Below are 19,498 nucleotides of genomic sequence, written 5' to 3' on the forward strand. Positions count from 1 at the left end.
TAGCGTTTATTACTGTCCTTAGATTATCTTTAATTTGTCTATTGGGTAAAAATCCAGCCTGTTCTTCTGCAATAAATTCCAACAGCCATCCCTTTATCCTTTCCGCCAAAACTTTTGCAAATATTTTATAGTCATTATTCAACAACGAAATTGGCCAATAATTTTTAACATTGGTCAAGTCCTGTCCGTCTTTCAGAATCAGTGATATATTGGCTTCGTTCCATGAATCAGGAATCTTTTGGCCTTGCATAACTTCGTTCATTACCTCTCTCAAAAAAGGTGCCAATTCGTTAGCCATCATTTTGTAGAACTTTGCCGTCAATCCATCCGGTCCCGGTGCTTTCCCTAATTTCGTTGATTGGATGGCCTCTTTTATTTCTTCCTCTGTCACTTCCCTGTTTAATTTTTCTTTCCATTCCTCTGACATCGTTGGAAGTTTCATTCTCTCCAAATACTCCGCTATTGAATCTCTATTCACTTCTTTTTTCTGGTACAATTTTGCATGAAATTTATAAAAAGCTTTACTGATAGCTGGTTGATCCAATAATGTTCTATCTCCTTCTCGAATTTTAATTATAGTTTTCTTCTCTTTTTTCTTTTTTAATTGCCAAGCTAAATATTTGCCAGGTTTGTTTGCACCTTCAAATATTTTTTGATTCATTTTTTTCAGATTCCACTCCAATTCTTTGTTATTCATTGCCGTCAATTGCTCCTGCAATATTTTTATGTCCTGATATATTTGCTTCTTCCCTGGTCTTTTCTTAAGTTGCATCTCTTTGGCTTTGATTTTTTCATTTATTTCCTTTCTCTTTTCTTCTTTTCTCCTTCTATCTCTTGCATTCAAGTCCATCAATATTCCTCTTGTTACAGCTTTGTAAGTATCCTATACCTTATAAGTTGACACATCCTTGTTTATGTTATATTGTATAAAGAACTTGGTCTCCTTTCGTAGCAACGCCATATTATCTTCTATCTGCAGCAAGTCCTCATTTATTCTCCATCCTCTTCTTTTAGTATTTTTTCCAAATCTCCACATGATTAGGTTATGATCTGAGCCTGCCTTAGGCATTATCTCCACATCCCTAGTCCACAACATCAGTTCTTTGGAAGCCCAGATCATATCAATTCTTGATAATGTAGCATGCCTTGCAGAGTAGAAAGTATATTGTCTGTTTTTTGGGTTTTGTCTCCTCCATACATCTTCCAGGCTTTCCTGTTCCTTGATCGCAAAAAACGACTTTGGCAAAAGTCCTCTTTTTTTGTGTGCAATTTTAGATTTCTTATCTTCTTCCAAGTTTCTAACTCCATTGAAGTCGCCTGCCAAGATTATTTGATCATAGGTCAGCTCGTCTAATTGTTTTTGTAGATCCTTGAAAAAGTTTTCTTTTGCACCGTTGGGTGCATAAATTCCAATCACCAAGGTCTTCTTCGAGTTCCAAATTATTTCCACTGCTAAATATCTGGCTTCTACATCACTTAAAACTAATTTTGGCTGCAGCTCCTCCTTTATATACAATATAACTCCTCTCTTCTTTTTGGAAGCAGCTGCAAATTCATTTCCAAGCTTTACAAGTTTCAAATACTTTAAATCCTGCTTTCTAATATGTGTCTCTTGGAGACACACTATGTTACATTTTTGTTTTAAAAGCCAGTGGAAAATAGCCTTACGCTTACAAGGTGAGTTTAGTCCATTTACATTCCAAGATATAATTTTACACTCCATGATCACATTCTTATACTTTTTGGTAAGTCCTTTTCATTGTCCCTAATAAAATTTTCCATCTCCTGACCAGACCTGATGTTCCTCCTTACTCCACCGAATTCAAATGCCAGTCCTTCTGGTATTTCCCATCTGTATCTAATTTTCAAGTCCTTTAACATCTGGACCAGCTCTCTGTATTTTTTCTGCTCCAACAACACCGCTCTGGGCAGTTCTTTCATAATTCTCACCACCTTCCCATCGACTTCTAATGGTTCCTGGAATTGTTTACTCACAATTAACTCTCTTGTATTTCTAGTCGTAAATTGCACAATCATATCCCTTGGTAACTTCTTCTGAGCTGCAAATTTTGAGTTAATTCTGTATGTCACATCCAGGAGAGCTGCAACCTCCTCTTCTTCTTTCCCCAGGTAGCCCGCCAAAATTTCTGTAATCTGCTCTTGGGCTGATTTTTCTGCAGTCTCCGGGATCCCACGAAATCTAAGTTGCTTTTCCATTTGTTTACATTCAACTACGGCCATTCTTCCCTTCATTCCTCGCATCTCCGTACTCTGCACGTCTGCTAAGGTGTCAACCGTGTTCTCTACTACATTAACTCTGCTGTGTAGCTTGCAAGTCATTCTGTACTTGATCCATTTTTTTTGTGAGTTCTGCCATCTCCGATTTTAGTGTCTTTAAAGTTCTCTTGCATCATTTCTTTAAGCTCTTTGTTTCCTTCTGAAACTTTTTTGTCCAAATTTTCCAGCGCGGTTTGCCACTCCTTCGACATCGTGGGGCTAGCTCTACTTCGCTCCCATGAGTCCGCTCTTTTCCTCAACTCTGTTGATTTGTTACTCTCTGTTATTTTTAAAAGTCCAAATTCAGTTAATTTTTTTAACAGTTAGTGTTTGCACAGTCCAAAATGTTGGGCGTCTTTTCTCTATGGTTTTATATTGAAGCAATCGCCCTTACCTTCATCCAAGATGGCCTACTTCCGTTTTCTTTGAGGTCACAGCTTTGCCCTGTTTCAAAATGGCGACCTTCTACTTCCGTTGTTAACAAGCCGCTTCTCGCCAGTCTCTCTAGGGTTCTGACGCACTTCCTGTTCCTCTTCTTTTCACAGCAGTTCTCGCGATATTAAAACTTTCTCACAGTCCAATATCTCTTCCTAGCCGCAGGTATGTAAACAATTATTAATTTTCCGCGCTAACTTCTCTTTACAATGTCACTTTTTAAAGTTTAATTTGCTGGAATTTCCTCCTTTGTATAACAAGTCTCTTGCAGTTTTTAAATTCTCTTTATCACTTTATTGCTTTTTTAAATCAGTCCCGTATTGAGAGATAGCAATCTTTACCTTCTTAGACGTTTCTCTTGGGTTGTAATCGCTGCTTCAATTGTCCAATTGATTCTTATTCCCTTCTTGGTTTGCTGAAGTTTGGGTCTGTAGGTCTTATGCCAGAAAATGACTCCAGAGCCGCTGCAGAGATTTTAGCAACCTTTCTTCGGGTGGGACCTCAAGAGCGGACGGGGACTCGTTGTGTAGAACCCCCCTCACACCCGAGATCAACGTGCCCTCAGGTTCTTAAGCGTACTTGCCTGTTCTCCGCCTGAGAACAGGGGGCTGCGGGCAGTTTGCGCCCCTCCAGCCTCCACAAACAGTGGCACGGACAGCCCAGCTCCCTGAGCTGCGTTAGACCTCCATGAATCCCAAACCAGAAGTCAGTGCATAAGAACTTGATTGGGAACAGATTCTCTCCACAGTTATAGGGAAAGATGCTTGTGTAAAAAAAATACATTTCTCTCTCCAGACTTGACAAGTGGGGAGGGGGCAAAATGAGCCAGCAGGAATGCCACAAGATTAGCCAAAGGTGAATCAGGAGGTGGTCCGGAGTCCTAGGAGTATTTCCAAGTAAGGAAGGGGGGCGATCTCCAGGCAGTGGAGGCAGTTTTAGTTTCCTCATTGAGATGAGTTTTTAGAGGGGAATTCAAACCAATCCAAATTGGATTAGTCCGAAGTAAACTTTTTAGCAGTAAAGCTTTAGAGCTAGGGCAATCCAGTCCTTCATACTAGATATTCTTATATTAATTATTGAGAGATCCTGACTGATAATCTGCTGGCCATGTAACAGAAGGGGCTTTATTGTCAGTTCCAGGAAATGAGTGTAAAGTAATGATATTAAGGTGAAGTTATACTCAGTCCTGACCTCTCCCTGCTGACATTCAGTATTTGTCTAGGAGATAGCACCAAATAATTTCAAGGCCTCATGTCACTGGCAAAAAAGAGTTAGTTTGATCACCAAGATGGGCTGGAGTGGGGAAATATATGCCAGAAATGAAGCTTGATGTCAATGGAGGCCTTTAAACAAATCTGCATCTTTTTATATCATCCACACTTGTAATTAATTTCCTGCCTATAATATTACTCATATACATATGCACTAAAAAGCACGTCTTTAATTTTCAGAAAAAATAAAGAAGGAGATGACTGCCAAAGGTTCAACAGGCATTGAAGTTATTCTCTCAACTTTAGAGGTACTGATTTTTATTTCATGGTGAATCAGTTGGACTTCCTTACACTAATCAAAGCTCGTTTCTCAGTTACATAAATAACACTAGTTTGACAAGTCAGTTCATTGAGGTTATGTGTTAGGATTTGAATGGGACTGTTGCTTAAATTTCTAACTGTGGAAACTTATTTTTAAACAACATTGTCCTGTATTGTCGAAGGCTTTCACGGCCGGAGAACGATGGCTGTTGTGGGTTTTCCGGGCTGTATTGCCGTGGTCTTGGCATTGTAGTTCCTGACGTTTCGCCAGCAGCTGTGGCTGGCATCTTCAGAGGTGTAGCACCAAAAGACAGAGATCTCTCAGTGTCACAGTGTGGAAAAGATGTAGGTCATTTGTATCTACTCAGGAGGGGTGGGGTTGATCTTACAGGATGACTCAGCTCAACCCCACCCCTCCTGAGTAGATACAAATGTCCTACATCTTTTCCACATTGTGACACTGAGAGATCTCTGTCTTTTGGTGCTACACCTCTGAAGATGCCAGCCACAGCTGCTGGCGAAACGTCAGGAACTACAATGCCAAGACCACGGCAATACAGCCCGGAAAACCCACAACAGCCAACATTGTCCTGCTTAGGATATTAAGCTAGCCTTTAGATATGGGTCTGGCCTCTAAGCCAGTTTGGTGTAGTGGTTAAGAGTGCAGGACTCTAATCTGGAGAGCCGGGTTTGATTCCCCACGCCTCCACTTGAAGCCAGCTGGGTGACCTTGGGTCAGTCACAGTTCTCTGGAGCTCTCTCAGCCCCACCCGCCTCACAGGGTGATTGTTGTGGGGATAATAGTAACATACTTTGTAAACCACTCTGAGTGGGCATTAAGTTGTCCTGAAGGGCAGTATATAAATCGAATGTTATTATTAATTCATCTCTCTACCCAAGCCCTGGGAAAGCAGATCTCAGGAAGGAGGGCACAATAAAAGTTGGCAAAGCGGTTTACCATTTGCTTAAATTGTCACCTCTCTGAGGGATGTTTTGTTATAACTGACATCCTATGATGAGGAAATGTATGTTTTTGTAATCTGTTGGTCCATCATAAAACCTAGCTCCATGAGATATGTGCCTAGGTTAGACCCCAGCTATGGAGGACTGGTTTTAACTCACAAGGAGGAAAATTCCCCCTTCTAAAGAGAGGGTTTAAAAATGGCTGGAACCATTTGTGTGTGTAGCTCATTGGTGACAGAGAAAGAGGAAGGAAGAAGAAGCTTGTCTCAGTCCCCTGCCTCTCTAAGGAGATGTGTACCCATCCTGAAGGGATGCCAGGTATCTTTTGTAAGTCTCAAGAATAAGTTTGACATTTTCCTTTCCTTTTCATTGGTTGGTAGCCTAAGTGTGATGTGTCTTCTTTTACATTGTACATTCTCTGTATTTTAGATTCTACTGTAATCCAATATAGATCTTTCTTTGGTTAAATAGGAGCTGTGTCAATGGTGTCTTCCTCCACGGGTTTCCTGTTCAGCCATTTGCTAGTACTTTGCACATGCTTAGAGGTTCACCAGTTTCCAAATGGCTGGTGAGGGGTTAAAGCTAAGAATGTTTGGTGGTGGCAGCCTAACCAAAGGAATGATAACAGCGGGGGTGGTAGGAGAAGACCCCCCCCCCGCTTGCAATAAACACACACTAACCATAATAAACATATTCAGGTCATTAAAAAACTTGGTGTGCAGTTGCAATGTTTAAGATAAATGAAAACTACTTGGACTGCAGTTGGAATATGAGTAGAAAATGTAGGGCATGGTACAGTAAGAGTAAAGCCCTTTTAAGTCTCATTTATGTCAGAATAGAGATATGTAATATTTAATATCTAAAACGTTCTTGTATATATTTCTTATCTGTTTGATTCTGAAGGAGAGGTATTTTACAAGGATTTGAATTTAAACTTTGATTTAGTAAATGGTACTTTTTAAACCTTTACTGCAAGTTTAGATATATGGAAGATATTTAAATAATGAAACCCTGTTTTTCATTTCAGAACACAAGAGATCTTCAGACCACACTAAATATCTTAAACATCCTGATTGAGTTGGTAGCAGTGGGTAAGTTTATATCAAATTGCAATCTGTAGAGTTTGTGTAGACTTGGGATATTTTTGGATTGTTGTATTCTCAGATAATTTTAAAAAATAGAAATCGTTTTCCTGACACAAATAAAATAAATAGTTGGTATGGGCTGGAAAATGTCCTCCCACAAGGTTTATATATTTTAGGACTGCTGTTGCTTATATGTTATTTCTAGGTGGTAGCCGGAGAACAAGTATTCTTGCTTCCAAAGGAGGGACACAAATCTTACTGCAATTGCTTGTGAATGTCAGCAAAGATTCCCCACCAAATGAAGACTTAATGGTGCTACTTCATTCCCTCCTTGCAAAACTTGGTCTAAAAGGTGAGCCAAATCTAAATAAAGTCCTGTTACAGATGTGGAAGAAAAATAAATGCATAGTGCTCATTAATATGCTATCTTATAGGATTTTCCTATCTTGTCATGATTACATAGCAGTAAAAAAAAAAGTGGCAATTATACTTTTGAGAGAAACAAGATAAATGATTGATCTATTGTTCCATCTAGGGATGTCTTGGCATCATAGATACAAAACAACAGTGTTTGATACTAATGTTAGGTGAACCCCACCAACAAGGTCCAGTTTGGAATTCGTGCAGTTATTTTGAAGAAAGTCCATTTTCATTTTGAAACTACTTAGAGTTCTCCCTGTCCACATCCCTGGGGAAATGAAGGGCAAATGAGGTCCACAGCAGACGGTTTCAGATTGGCCCTGGAATGGAGGAGTGAGCTCAATTCAGAATGAATCAGTAGGCGGGTATATGTATTCATGAAATCCAGCGTCCGCTCCCCGGTCAAAATTTTAACTCTGTCTCATCACTACTTTATGACAGGCTGTTTTCCTTGTCATCTGCACTGTATGCTTTTTGACAGAGAGAGAGGTGTCCCAGCAGTAGAAGTGTGCAGTTTAGTTCAGAATTGAGATTAAAATACCAAATTTTGGCTGATCTGGTAAAATCTGAGTATTCTGAATAAAAAAACAGGCATCTGGAATTTTTACTTAATTTTCAGAAAAAAATGGTAAAATTTGACCATTGTTTTCTGTGAGAAAATTACTCTGGGGACTATCCAGTGGGCTGAGGGATTCATTTTTCAACCAAACTTCACCAAATTTGAAGGGAACCTCCTGGCGGTTGTCGAAATACCCCAAATTTCACAAAAATTAGCTTGCAACTTAGTCCAACAGAAGTAAACTGAAGCAAGAGCGTGCCTTGTGCTTGTGACTGGGTACTGCTTGGTTCAGTTCTGTGGTGTTTCCCCACTGGCTGAACTCAGTGTCTGGTTTCTGAGATTGATACTGGTTCTGTTGGGCTAAGTGGCAACAGTGTTACTTGCTTCAGTTTGGTTTGAATGGAATGGGTGTGATTCTCTGATGTAATATTGGTCCCCCTCTTTCACTGTGGTTCTGGGGGAGATTCCATTCCCTTGTTTCAATTTGTTTCTATTGGGCTTTCTCTGAGAGCTTTTATTTGGGATTATGCCTTGGTCATGGCAGCCTTGCCCTAGTATGTTTCTGCAATGGGGTGCCAGGTTTGACTTTTTTTATATAGGTAACAATGGATTGGCTTGGGGGTACCTAGTTCAGGGGCCCATAGAATTGGCCCTTGGAGTCCAATTTTCTGGAAACTTGTGGGGTCCTTAGAGGACAGGAGTAGGTTTCCTACAAATATGGTGAAGCCACTTCCAGCCTCCCCCCCCCGGGTAGCCCTCAGAAATTTTCCCCCATAAGGAATAATCAAGAGCAGGAAGGGACCTTCTTTGGGGGCCCATGAAATTGATCCTGGGGTCCAATCTTCCTGAAACTTGGGGGAGGGGCTTTAAGGATAGCCATAAGTAGGTTCCCTAACCCACCGGATAGCCCCCAGAGGTATTTTCCCGTAGAAAGCCATGGCTGAATTTTTCAGAAATAACTGAACCAAATTAGAGAATCAATTCAGAATTCAGGGAAATCCTTTTTTTTCTCAGATTTAATTAAAAAAATCAGATTTACCAATTTTTTTTTATGCATACCCCTGCCCAGAAGTTTCATCTGTAAAGCTGGTTTCTTGAGAAACAGCAGTTTTCATTTCAAGCCATCCAATCTCTGTTCATCATCTTTATTAGACAAACAGTTAACAATGGATTAATCAATATGCAGGTAGGAAACTGATAGATAAACAAAATACCTGAAATCTGATTAGGTCACAGCCATAATACTGTCACTGAGGTAACCAAGAAGGCATAGGTTGGATTTCAAGAGAAAATGCATATAGTTTTAAGTGTTAGAGTAACTGAGTCTTGAAACTTAAATCTTTTGATTTAGTACTAGTCTGGTATTCAAGGTATATAGGGAAGAGGGCCGATCTGCTGTACTGGAAAGGAAGGAACATTGGTTATATGGATTTAAAGAAACTTGTTAAATAGTGACCATTGGGTGAAATAATGACTTGATTTTCTGTTTTAGTTAAAGTAGTGCCATTGGCATGTTTCCAGAGGCAGAGGAGTGGGATTTCCCTCTTCTCACTCTAGCTGCAGTCCACTGAGCCTTCTCTAAAACTGTGTTCCTAGGTATCACTATACCTTCAGGAATAGCATAGGATGCAAATTGGGAAGAATTGTCACCCTTTCATTTGCAGATGGAAATGCTGTTCCATCAGAGGGGACTGTATGGTTGTATATATGCCTCTAAAATTAATTACCTTAAACACAGTAGTTTTTATAATTGAATTCTGAAAGTATATTTCAGTACATTTTAATTGTATATGTACAAAGATTTCTGTTGCTTTTTATTTTCAGATAAAAAAATTGGAGTAAAAGCCAGAATTAGTGGTGCTTTAAATATAACGCTAAACATAGTGAAGCAAAACTTGCAGAATCAAAGATTAATACTGCCTTGTCTTCAAGTGTTACGAGTATACTCAACCAACTGTAAGAACTTTGACTTTTTTCCCTCTGATATCTTCATATTACATTTATATTAATGTTGAAAACTAGTAAAGGGGAATATGCTTCCATACACTGGCACAGTACCAGATCTTGTCTGTCTTTAATTGCTGGTACATTGCTGTTTTATGTTTTCAAGAACTTACCTGCCTCTGTTGTGGCACAAGAGATCTCTTGTTAATGTTAAGTCTAATTTAATTGATTATTAGTCAGGAGAAACATGGATAGAGGCAAAAGGGTTTAGCCAGTTGTAACTATGACTAAATATTACATTGGCACTGTCATTAGGAATTCTTGCAAAGGTGGTTAGGAAAGCCTTGTTGATGTTAATCTGACTAACATAATGTTAAAGTAATGTTTAACAGTGGGTATACAGAATTCAAGAACAAAAATTGAAGTGCTTAAAAGCCTATAATCCCATGGTGTAACCCTATGACAAAAAAACCTCAATGTTTTATTCATGGTTACTAGCATTATATATGTAATTTCTCTAAAAGCAAATAGTGCCAGATGGTCACTTTTCTGAGATAGTGGCTTTATTGCTTTAGTCAGTTTTCAGTCTACCAATTCTAGGTGCTCTGTACGCAAGCCATAAGATTCCATTGATATTTTAAAATTTACAGATAAGATGAGTGCTGTGTAAATGAGAAATCAATTTAAAGAACAATTGTATCTCGAGCATCTTACACTACAGAGCATCATGTAAACATATATGCTTTATATTCCAGTCTGCCCTAGTAACTGCCCTAGTAACTTGCAAGGAACCATTTACTAGGATTGCTCCCACCACTAATGCTTAACATCCAAAAGATATAACAACTATTTTATAGCGTAACGCATACAGACAACTGCATATAGTATTCTGAAAGTTCACTAGACATTTGTATACAGCATTTGAGGAAGCAGGCGTACAATTTATTTCTAGTGATAGAAAAGCTGTTAAGATTGTGTTTAGCTAGATTACTCTTGTTTTAAGTATAAAGGATCACAATAATACTATTGTACTTCAATTAAAAAATCTTTTTTTGAAAAATATTTCAGCTGTAAATGCTGTGTCCTTGGGTAAGAATGGGGTTGTGGAACTGATGTTTAAGATCATTGGTCCTTTCAGCAAGAGGAACACTGGCCTTATGAAGTAAGTAAAATACTCAGTACATTGAATAGAACTTTTAAAATGCCACTGAAATATTTATTTAAATATAAGTGCATCTTGAGATAAGGAACAAAACAACATGATTGAACCTATGTGGCTTTTGTCCAAATTAAAGGAGTTATATGGCTACAGTCATCTTTGAAAATGTTTTGAGAAAAAAGGAAAACAAACTGTAAATATGCTTTTATTTTGTTTACCTTATTTATAGTCCTCCTTTCTCACTGAGACTCAAGGAGGATTACACAGTGTAAGTCAAGGCAATCAATAGGATAGGATGCCCAATAAGCAATATACTAGGACTGCAGAAATCTAAAACCAAGCAGAAATCTGAAGCAAAGTACAAGTATTAACATGATATGATAATTTCTGATAATACAGAAATTTTACAGTAGCATAATATATACAGCAACTGATAATACATATATTATAGTGTACTCTGCTGTCCCATTCTCTTTATTAAAGCATCTTTATGAACCATTCTGCTATAATATAGTCCTCCTATCTTTGTAAAAATGCCCTCCAGAACAAGTCTGATTTGCATAATGCCAGGAATGTGGGAGCTTTCCCAACCTAATCAGGCAGGCCATTCAGAAAGATTGGGGACACAACAGAGATTGCACATGTACAGGCAGTTTAGAAAAGAGTCCAATAGCACCTTTAAGACTAACCAACTTTACTGTAGCATAAGCTTTCGAGATCCACAATTCTCTTTGTCAGATGCATCTAACATGGCTAACTCCTCTGGTACAGGCAGTTGTTGATCTTGCCTGTTTACACGGTTGTGCTTGTAGAAGGCCCTGCACAGATAAGTGAAGCTGTTGTGGCGGAGTATATGAGGAGAGGCTGTCCTGCAGATATGTGGTTCCAGAGCCATGAAGGGTTTTGCATGTGAAAGCCAAAACTGAACTTGTCATTCTGCACCAGCTGGAAGTTCCAAGCTGACTTTGAGAGAGAGACCTATGTAGAACACATGACAATAGTTCAGTCTCAATTTTACAGAATCCTACCTGAATTTTGATATAGCAACAGGAAGTATATAAGAAAATTTTGGACTTTTTTTGTAGTTTCTAACATTTTGCATTTTTATGTTTTTTAATTTCTGACATGCACAAGAGATCCCTTGTTAATGTTTAGTCTAATTTAATTGAGTATTAGTCAGGAGATACATGGATAGAGGCAAACGGATTTAGCCAGTTGTAACTAGGGGTGTGTGCTTCGGGTTTACCCGAATCGGACCTGATCCGTAAAAATTAGGGATATCCGAATCCATTCGGAAATCCCTAATCAAAGCTTTCTGAAGCATTCGAAATGCTTTGGAAAGCTTTGGGGCTGCTTGCAAGCTTTGGGGCTGCTTGCAAGCAGCGGCGGGGCCCTTTAAACTCAGCCCCAAAGCTTTCCGAAGCATTCCGAATGCTTCGGAAAGCTTTGATTAGGGATTTCCGAATCGATTTGGATATCGCTAATCTTTACGGATCGGGAAGCAGCTTCCCGCTTCAGAATTAAGGTATTTCCGGATTTTCTCCCGCTTCGGCTTTACCCGAAGCGGGAAACCCAAATCTCCCCGTGCACACCCCTAGTTGTAACTATGACTAAATGTTACATTGGCACTATAATTAGGAATTTTTTTATTCCTGATTTTCCTTTTACAGTATCTTCTCTTTTTAATATAAAACCTGTACTTGTAGACTTCCACCTACTCACAAACTGGCTGCCTTAGTTATGCTGTCAAAGTTTGTTCTCTGGTGATACTGGGATTTCTTCTGCTCTTTATATAGGCATCTTAGCAATCCTAAACTGGTCTACTCAGAATCAGATCCACTTCATAGGATTATTCCATCACCTGCATTAACTAAGACACCAAAACAGTGATCCATAAAGATAAATGAGCTTTATTATAATAAAACCCAGATGCAGATACCTTCATTAAGACATATGCATAAAGATCTGTTACAGCAGAGAGTCTTATATACTTATCACAACTAATTGTTTACAGAATAAAATATCAAAGGTTAACACAGGGTTTATACAAATAATTCTTTGGATATGCTGTCTTCAGGAATTATGGCACCTGATGGGTCTGAATGACAAGACAGTAAACACTTTTTAATATAAACATGTCAAAAAGTTTGGCACCTTCTTCTTACAGTGTGAGTGTTAGGGACTGCTTTCCAAGGCTATTTCTTGATTAGAGAAAGGGAAAACAAGAAATGTTGACATTCTTGTAGTTGCTGTAAGGTTACAATGACTTTTAACCAGAGACTGCTAAGCTAAATAATGTTCCCTGAGTGCGTGTGAAGGTCTGCTTCAATAGTACTCATGTATGGGTGAAAGGTTATAAAAATTCCCTAACATATTCCCAGGAAGGTGTTTTTAGCTTGTGCTAGTCACAAACCTAATTGCTGTGCGCAATTTGCTGTGCTGGTAGCAACTACTGGTAACAGATTTTTTGTAAGGCTTGGGATGGCAGCCAGGGTGGAAGTGCAGGAAGAGTACTTTGCATTCTCCCATGTACCCAAGGATCCAGTTACATTATTAATGGTGGGCTCTTGTTTGTCTTTAATTCTATGTATTCGGATTTTTTTTTCTTAAGCCAAAGTCAGGGTAAAATGGAGAGCCAGTTTGATGTAGTGATAAAGAGCAGGGGGACTCGAATCGGGATAACCAAATTTGATTCCCCCTCCTCCACTTGAAGCCAGCTGGGTGACCTCGGGTCAGTCACAGCTCTCTGGAGCTCTCTCAGCCCCACCCTCCTCACAGGGTGATTGCTGTGAGGATAATAATAACATACTTTGTAAACCGCTGTGAGTGCCTATTAAGTTGTCCTGAAGTGTGGTATATAAATCAAATGTTATTATTATTCATGAGATCCATGCATACATAATCATAAAAAGAAATACTTGTAAAATGAGAGGAGATATTGTTCTGAAAAGATACTCATAAAGCCAGTAATCTTGTCTCTGTGTGCGTTTATATGCATGTGTGTGTATACCTGGATAAAAAATCAATGAATGTAGAACAGATAAAACGTTTTGAATTAGTATTTTTAATTTTAACAAGGAATTGTATTATCAAAGTTTAGGACTGCGATTCTGTTATATGATGCTTAACAATGATCACAATTATTCCCTAAAGCTGTTTTATATTTACAGGGTTGCTTTAGACACTCTTGCTGCTTTGCTAAAATCAAGTAAGTGTATAGTTTTATATTTAACTATATTTTGAAAATGCAGAATAGAAGCAGTTTCATAAATACATACAATGATAAACTGAAGGATGATATTTTATGGATTGCAGTGTAGTATATCATCTTGTGTGTCGAAATGCTTTGGAATTTCTTGCTGGTAGAGGATTCTGCTAAAGAAATGAAGGAAAAAAGCAAGAGCAATGCCAGTCTATCATATATATTAATAAAATCTTCTGTAATAACATGTTTGTAGTAGGTTTCTTGAATCATATCTCACTGATGCATTTGGAGCGCATAATCATTTTATAAAGGCCCCTTTACTCAAAAGTTATTCCCCCGTCACTTTTGAGTATAAAAGTGTCTGTAAAATGAATGTGCTTCATATAAGTCTGAAAAAGTGAGGTATGACTCACAAAAGCTTGTAACTAAATAAATGTTGTTAGTCTTTGAGGTGCCACTAGACTTCTGTTTTATTTTTACTGTGAAAGACTGTTTGTAGTAGGCAGGCTCATATTAGAATTTATTAAGTTTTTATCTTGTCCTTGCTCCAAGGAGCTCTGGGTGTCCTACATAGTTATTCCCCTCTGCCCTTTAGTCCTTATAGTGGCCCTGTGAGTTAGCTGAGGCTCAAGAAGTGACAGATAGATGATGATTGACCTAAAATAACCCAGACAACTTCATAGCAAAGTGGCAATATCAACCTGTGTCTCCCCCAATCTGAATCCGACATGCTAACCACTGTGTCATACTAAGCTACATTAGCTCCTATCTATTAAGAACAAAAACTTAGTCTTGAAAACATTGGACTCTGTGTCAGGTTTAAGAAAGTTTTAAGAAGCACTTCATATGTTTTATCTTTAATACTTGTATAAACTGGTAATGCGAAAATAAGATAAATATGTATCACAGAAGTGTACTTCATTGTCGTGTCTTCTGTGCAGTCCCATTTGGGATCTGCGCATGTGCAGGCCTGCTGCAAACGTTCCAGAGCTCCTAGAAGTGCAAGATGCTCACCTAGCTTTTTCGTACACTTTTCACTCAGGTATAGCAGCTCCCTCCCTGAGTTCTTTTTTTACTGCTGCTGAAGAAGAATGTCTCTTCACTCTGTTCCTTGGATCCATTTACTGAAGGCGAGTCCAGGCCTTTGATTCCATGGCATTGAAGGCCCTCTTCAAGAAATGCTCCCCATTGTGACACAAAGATGGCCCAATCAAATGGACGAGACAAATGCCTATTCTGCTTAGGTGAAGGCTGTGACACCTTATGGTGTGCAATCTGCAAACAGTTCATGCCGAAAGCTCTCCATGAAAGGGTGTCATGGCTGAAAGTGGCTCTTTGGGAGTTAGCCCTGAAGGGCTGTACTGACTCATATCAGACAGCCCCAGATAAAGAACTGCAACGCCCTGAACAGGCCTCCTCGGTTCCATCTACTTCTTCAGTACCTGACTTATCTTACAAAGACCAGTCAGTTCCAGCTACATCTTCATTGGTTCCACCTCACTGCCATTCAGAGCCGCCTACAAAAAAGACAAAGCTCAAGTCCAAACATATTGAACAGCCATCTACATCAAAGGGGCATAGGTGGAAGAAAATCCTCTTCTTCAGGCCCAGCTACTTTGGATCCTTTGAGCTTGCTCAGGATTCTAAGAACTCCCTCCCAGATGCTGAGATGTCATTCTGCATTGGTACAGTCTCTCTCAAATTCCTGAAGTCACTGAACCATCCACAGCTATTTCCCGCTACCACCATCTCTTGTACAACCCTCTGAAAACCATAGAGATTCCTTAGTTCCATCTGACAATAATAATAACAACCAATTGGAACTGGCACCTCACCAAAGAGGCTATCGGTTTCATTACTCCCCATGTAGCTCTCCATACCATCATTACTATGCCTATGAATATGAAGGCTTGCTAGGCATGTACCCACCCCCTCACTGTTTCTTCCATGAGAAAGTCCCATATGTGCCTGTACACGCCAAACTGAAACAAATGGCAAAATTTTCATCAGTTCTTACTATGGTTCCAGAAGATAATGCAGCTCCAGAGCCAGTGTTGAACCCTTCCACACAATCCAGTGATGACTCCAGTCAGTTCCAATTTTGTGCGGGTACCATCTCCACCAGAATTCCTTACAGAGGGCTCTGCTGTTTCACTGAGAGAAGACCTCTTACACACTGAATAGTTGGTTTAAATGGTGAAGTCCTTAGAAACTGAGGTGAACTGTTTCGTACCAACCTGCTCAGATCTGGCCTTCAAAGTCCTGCACTTGGAGCAATTGACTTTGTAGCATTTCCAGTTATGCAAAGAATGCTTGATGTGACTAAGTATGTGTGGTCAAAACCAACTTCGACTCCAGCAACGTCAAAAACATAAAATCAAACAAGAAAGGTCAGGTTTCCCTTTCAGTCACTCCCTCAGCCAATTCCATTGTTACAGAATCCCTCCCTCCAAGAAGAAAGCCTCCAGAAAATCACAGGCCATTTGGCTGCGAATGATAAAGAAGGAAGGAAATTTGACATATTAGGTAGAAAAGTGTATGCTTCTGCAGCATTAGCCTTTTGAGTTGGCAATTATGAAGCCATTATGGCCCGGTACCATCTTTTCCCATACGTAAATTTAATTCCAGATGACAAACAAAGGCTAGCTAAGATTTTGCAAGCAGAAGCTCTAAGGCTCTCAAAACAACAAATTAACACAGCTAGGCATATTGGAGATTGTTCATCCAGAGCTATAGCCTCTGCTGTAGCCATACGTAGACACAGCACTAGCCCCTCAACATAGGATGAGGGTGGAAGTCCTTGCCTTTGAAGGATTAGACCTGTTTTCGTCTACTACAGATGAAGTCCTGAAAAAGAACAAAGATGGTAAAGTGACAGCTAGATCCCTTGGTATCATGTCTCTCTATCCAAATCTGTTCAGGCAAAGATTATTCCCTTGGCTGTATTTCCCTTATAATAGATACCATCAGTTCAATTCCCAACCATTCGGTTTCCAGATGCATTCAACAGCCTTCATCCTCTACCACCACTCAGCCTCAGAGGGAGATATTTCAGAATGAAGTTAAAGGATGGTTCTCGATTCCCCAAGGACCAGTCTGGTCCAAACAAACTGACTTTTTGATGCCAGACCACCCTGTGCCCCTTCAAGCAGTCCAGGCCTGGGAGCCTGTAACTCAGGAGGCTTGGGCGTTGTCCATTGTCAGCCAAGGCTACTGCCTAGAATTCAAGGCAACCCTTCTGGGCATTCTAACTTTGTCCAATCCTCCAGCTCCCTCCACCTTGTTCATAAAGGAAGTACACACATTGCTGACAAAGGGGGCCATAGAACAGGTTCCTTCTGCTTGCATGGATGGAGTGTTCTCTTGTTATTTTATTGTATACAAAGTCAGCGGGCTCCCACCCCATTTTAGACCTCTGCTCCCTAAACAAGTTCATAGTGTTCAAATAGTTCCGAATGTTATCATTAAGAAATGTTTTACCCCTGTTGACAGTTCAAGTTTGGGTCACTACTGTGAATTTAAAAGATGCATATATTCATGTTCCAATAAATAGTTCAGAAAATTCCTTCACTTTCAAAGTGGCTTCAAAAATATCAATACAAGGTTCTTCCTTTTGGTCTCTCCTCTGCCCCTTGTATCTTTACAAAGGTTATGGCAGTATTGGTAAGTCATCTTAGAGAAAAGGTTTATATTATTTTCCCCTGTCTTGATGATTGGCTTCTAGTGGGCCAAATCAGGGGATCACTGTCCCAACACATATCTCTGGTTCTGAACATACTGGGCCAAATGTGCCTCAGGGTCAATCTGGAAAATCCAACTCTGCATCCCCAACAAAGGGTGGTTTTTGTGGGCGCAGTCCTAGACTCCGCTCAAGGCCTTGTCTTCCCCACTCCGGGCAGGCTAACCAGTTTTCTTCTCACTCTGAATAAGGGCCTCTCTTACAGATACCAAAGCACAAAGCAAATACAAATTATGGCCTCCCATGACTCTGATAGTACCGTTTGCCAGACTGAGGCTTCGTTCCCTCCAAAACTGGTTTGTCAGAGTGTTCCATTCACACAGCTAGAATCTGTACAAGTGGTTCTATATCCCACAGCTCATCTATAGGTCTCTGAAGTGGTGGAGCAACAAGCAGAACCTCCTAGTGGTACACAATTTGGTTCTCCTCCAGTCCAAATTTCCATCAATACAGATGTTTCCCTATCAGGTTGGGAAACTTGTTCTAGAACCAACTAAGTAAAAGATACGGGGTCCTCAGAAATTGTCTCTGCATATCAACCTTCTCAAGCTCATGGTGATAAAATATGCCCTGAAGGCTTGCGTTCGCCTAGTAGAAGGCAAAAAGTACAGATATGGCCCAAGACAGAACTCATCAGTTTCCTCTAGCCCCAGTGCTGCTTCAGAACAATGAAATTCTCCACCACAACTTGATCACTCTAAAACTAGTATCGTAATTTGTCTCTCCCCTGGATTAGATTTTTCCTCCCCAGTCCAAAAAATCCCTTTAGAAGTCAGAAAAACTTCTACCAGAAAGTCATATCTGGCTAAATGAAAGAGATTTTCCCTTTGGGCTAAAGCTAGCAGATTGAACCTCACCTCTTGTTCCTTACCATCAGTTCTACACTACTTGACCCAGCAAAAGGACTAAGGCTTAGTTAACTCCTCTGTTAGGGTCTATCTGGTTGCTGTTTCTGCCTTTCTTGACAATATAACTGGGAAATCTCTCTTTGCCCAATCAGAATGCAAATCATTCCTCAGAGGTTTAGCTAACCTATATCCCCCAGCTGCCAGGCCCATACCTCAGTGGAACCTCCATAATGCATAAGCCCTTTGAACCCCTGCTACCTGCTTGCTCAAAATGCTGTCAGCTAGAACAGGTTTTCTGGTGGCCATAACCTCAGCTAGGAAGGTGAGTGAATTGCAGGCCATGAGATCTGACTCTCCTTTTATTAAGTGCTCTCAGATAAGGTTCTCTGTCAAAGCCTCCCTTTTCTGCCGAAGGTCATCTCTGCTTTCCACATAAACTAAGACATCGTTCTACCTGTCTTTTTCTGACACCTCAGGACAACAAAGGCTTTTCAACACTCTGGATGTTAAACATGCCTTTTGTTTCTATTTAGATAGGACAGCAGTTTTTTGGAAGAACCATAACTGTTTTATATCATTAATAGAGAACAAAATGGGTCAGAAGGTCTCTGCACAGACTATTTCCGAATGGATAGTGGGACTCATTAAGACTTGTTATGAAGAGTGTAGCCAACCATGTCCACTACACATAAGGGCACACTCCATGAGGGTGTAGTCCACTTCCTCTGCTTTCGGAGTGGGTATCCCACTAGTCTACTTATGTAAAGCATCCACCCGGTCAACACTGTCTACATTCATCAAACATTATGCCATTGATGTAGACTCGAGATGGGATGCAGATGTAGGCAAAGCAGTCCTGAAGAGTCTCTTCCAGTAAAGAGCTTGACAGCTTCCTCCTAAGTAAGTCAACTCACTAATCGCCCATGTGGGACTGCACTGAAGACACAAGGATGAAAACAAGGTTGCACTTAGCTGTAACTGTTATTCATTGAGTAATCTTCTGTGCAGGCACACATCCCTCCCTTCTTCCCTGCCATGAGCTCCTGTTCTTATTTTCCTCCTGTACTGGCAGCTTAGAGAACTGTGAGAAGGAACCTCTCACCTTGCCTTTATAGCTGTGCCTGGGTAAAAAACACATGAAAAGACTAGGCAAGCATGTCATACCTCTAGGAGCTTTGGAACATCTGTGGCAGGCTTGCCCTGTAGCACAGTGGTTAAGTAGTTTGGGTGCAAATCAGCCTACTGGTTCAAATCCCGCTACTTCCATGAGCTCAGCAGGTGGCCTTGGGTAAGCCACTCCTCTCAGCCCCAGCTCCCCAGCTGGGGGATAAT

General features: G+C 40.1%; 1 protein-coding gene across 1 annotated transcript in view; it reads left to right on the forward strand.

The window, feature by feature from the left end:
• AGTPBP1 (ATP/GTP binding carboxypeptidase 1) overlaps nt 1–19,498 on the forward strand; it is a 121,185-nt gene that overhangs the window by 46,060 nt on the left and 55,627 nt on the right. The window contains exons 4-9 of the mRNA XM_054986326.1: nt 4,164–4,231; nt 6,235–6,298; nt 6,498–6,644; nt 9,096–9,227; nt 10,284–10,377; nt 13,545–13,582. Coding sequence (XP_054842301.1) covers nt 4,164–4,231; nt 6,235–6,298; nt 6,498–6,644; nt 9,096–9,227; nt 10,284–10,377; nt 13,545–13,582 — 543 coding nt within the window. The remainder of the gene's footprint in view (nt 1–4,163; nt 4,232–6,234; nt 6,299–6,497; nt 6,645–9,095; nt 9,228–10,283; nt 10,378–13,544; nt 13,583–19,498) is intronic.

This window comes from Eublepharis macularius, chromosome 8, assembly GCF_028583425.1.
Source record: "Eublepharis macularius isolate TG4126 chromosome 8, MPM_Emac_v1.0, whole genome shotgun sequence".
Taxonomy (NCBI): domain Eukaryota; kingdom Metazoa; phylum Chordata; class Lepidosauria; order Squamata; family Eublepharidae; genus Eublepharis; species Eublepharis macularius.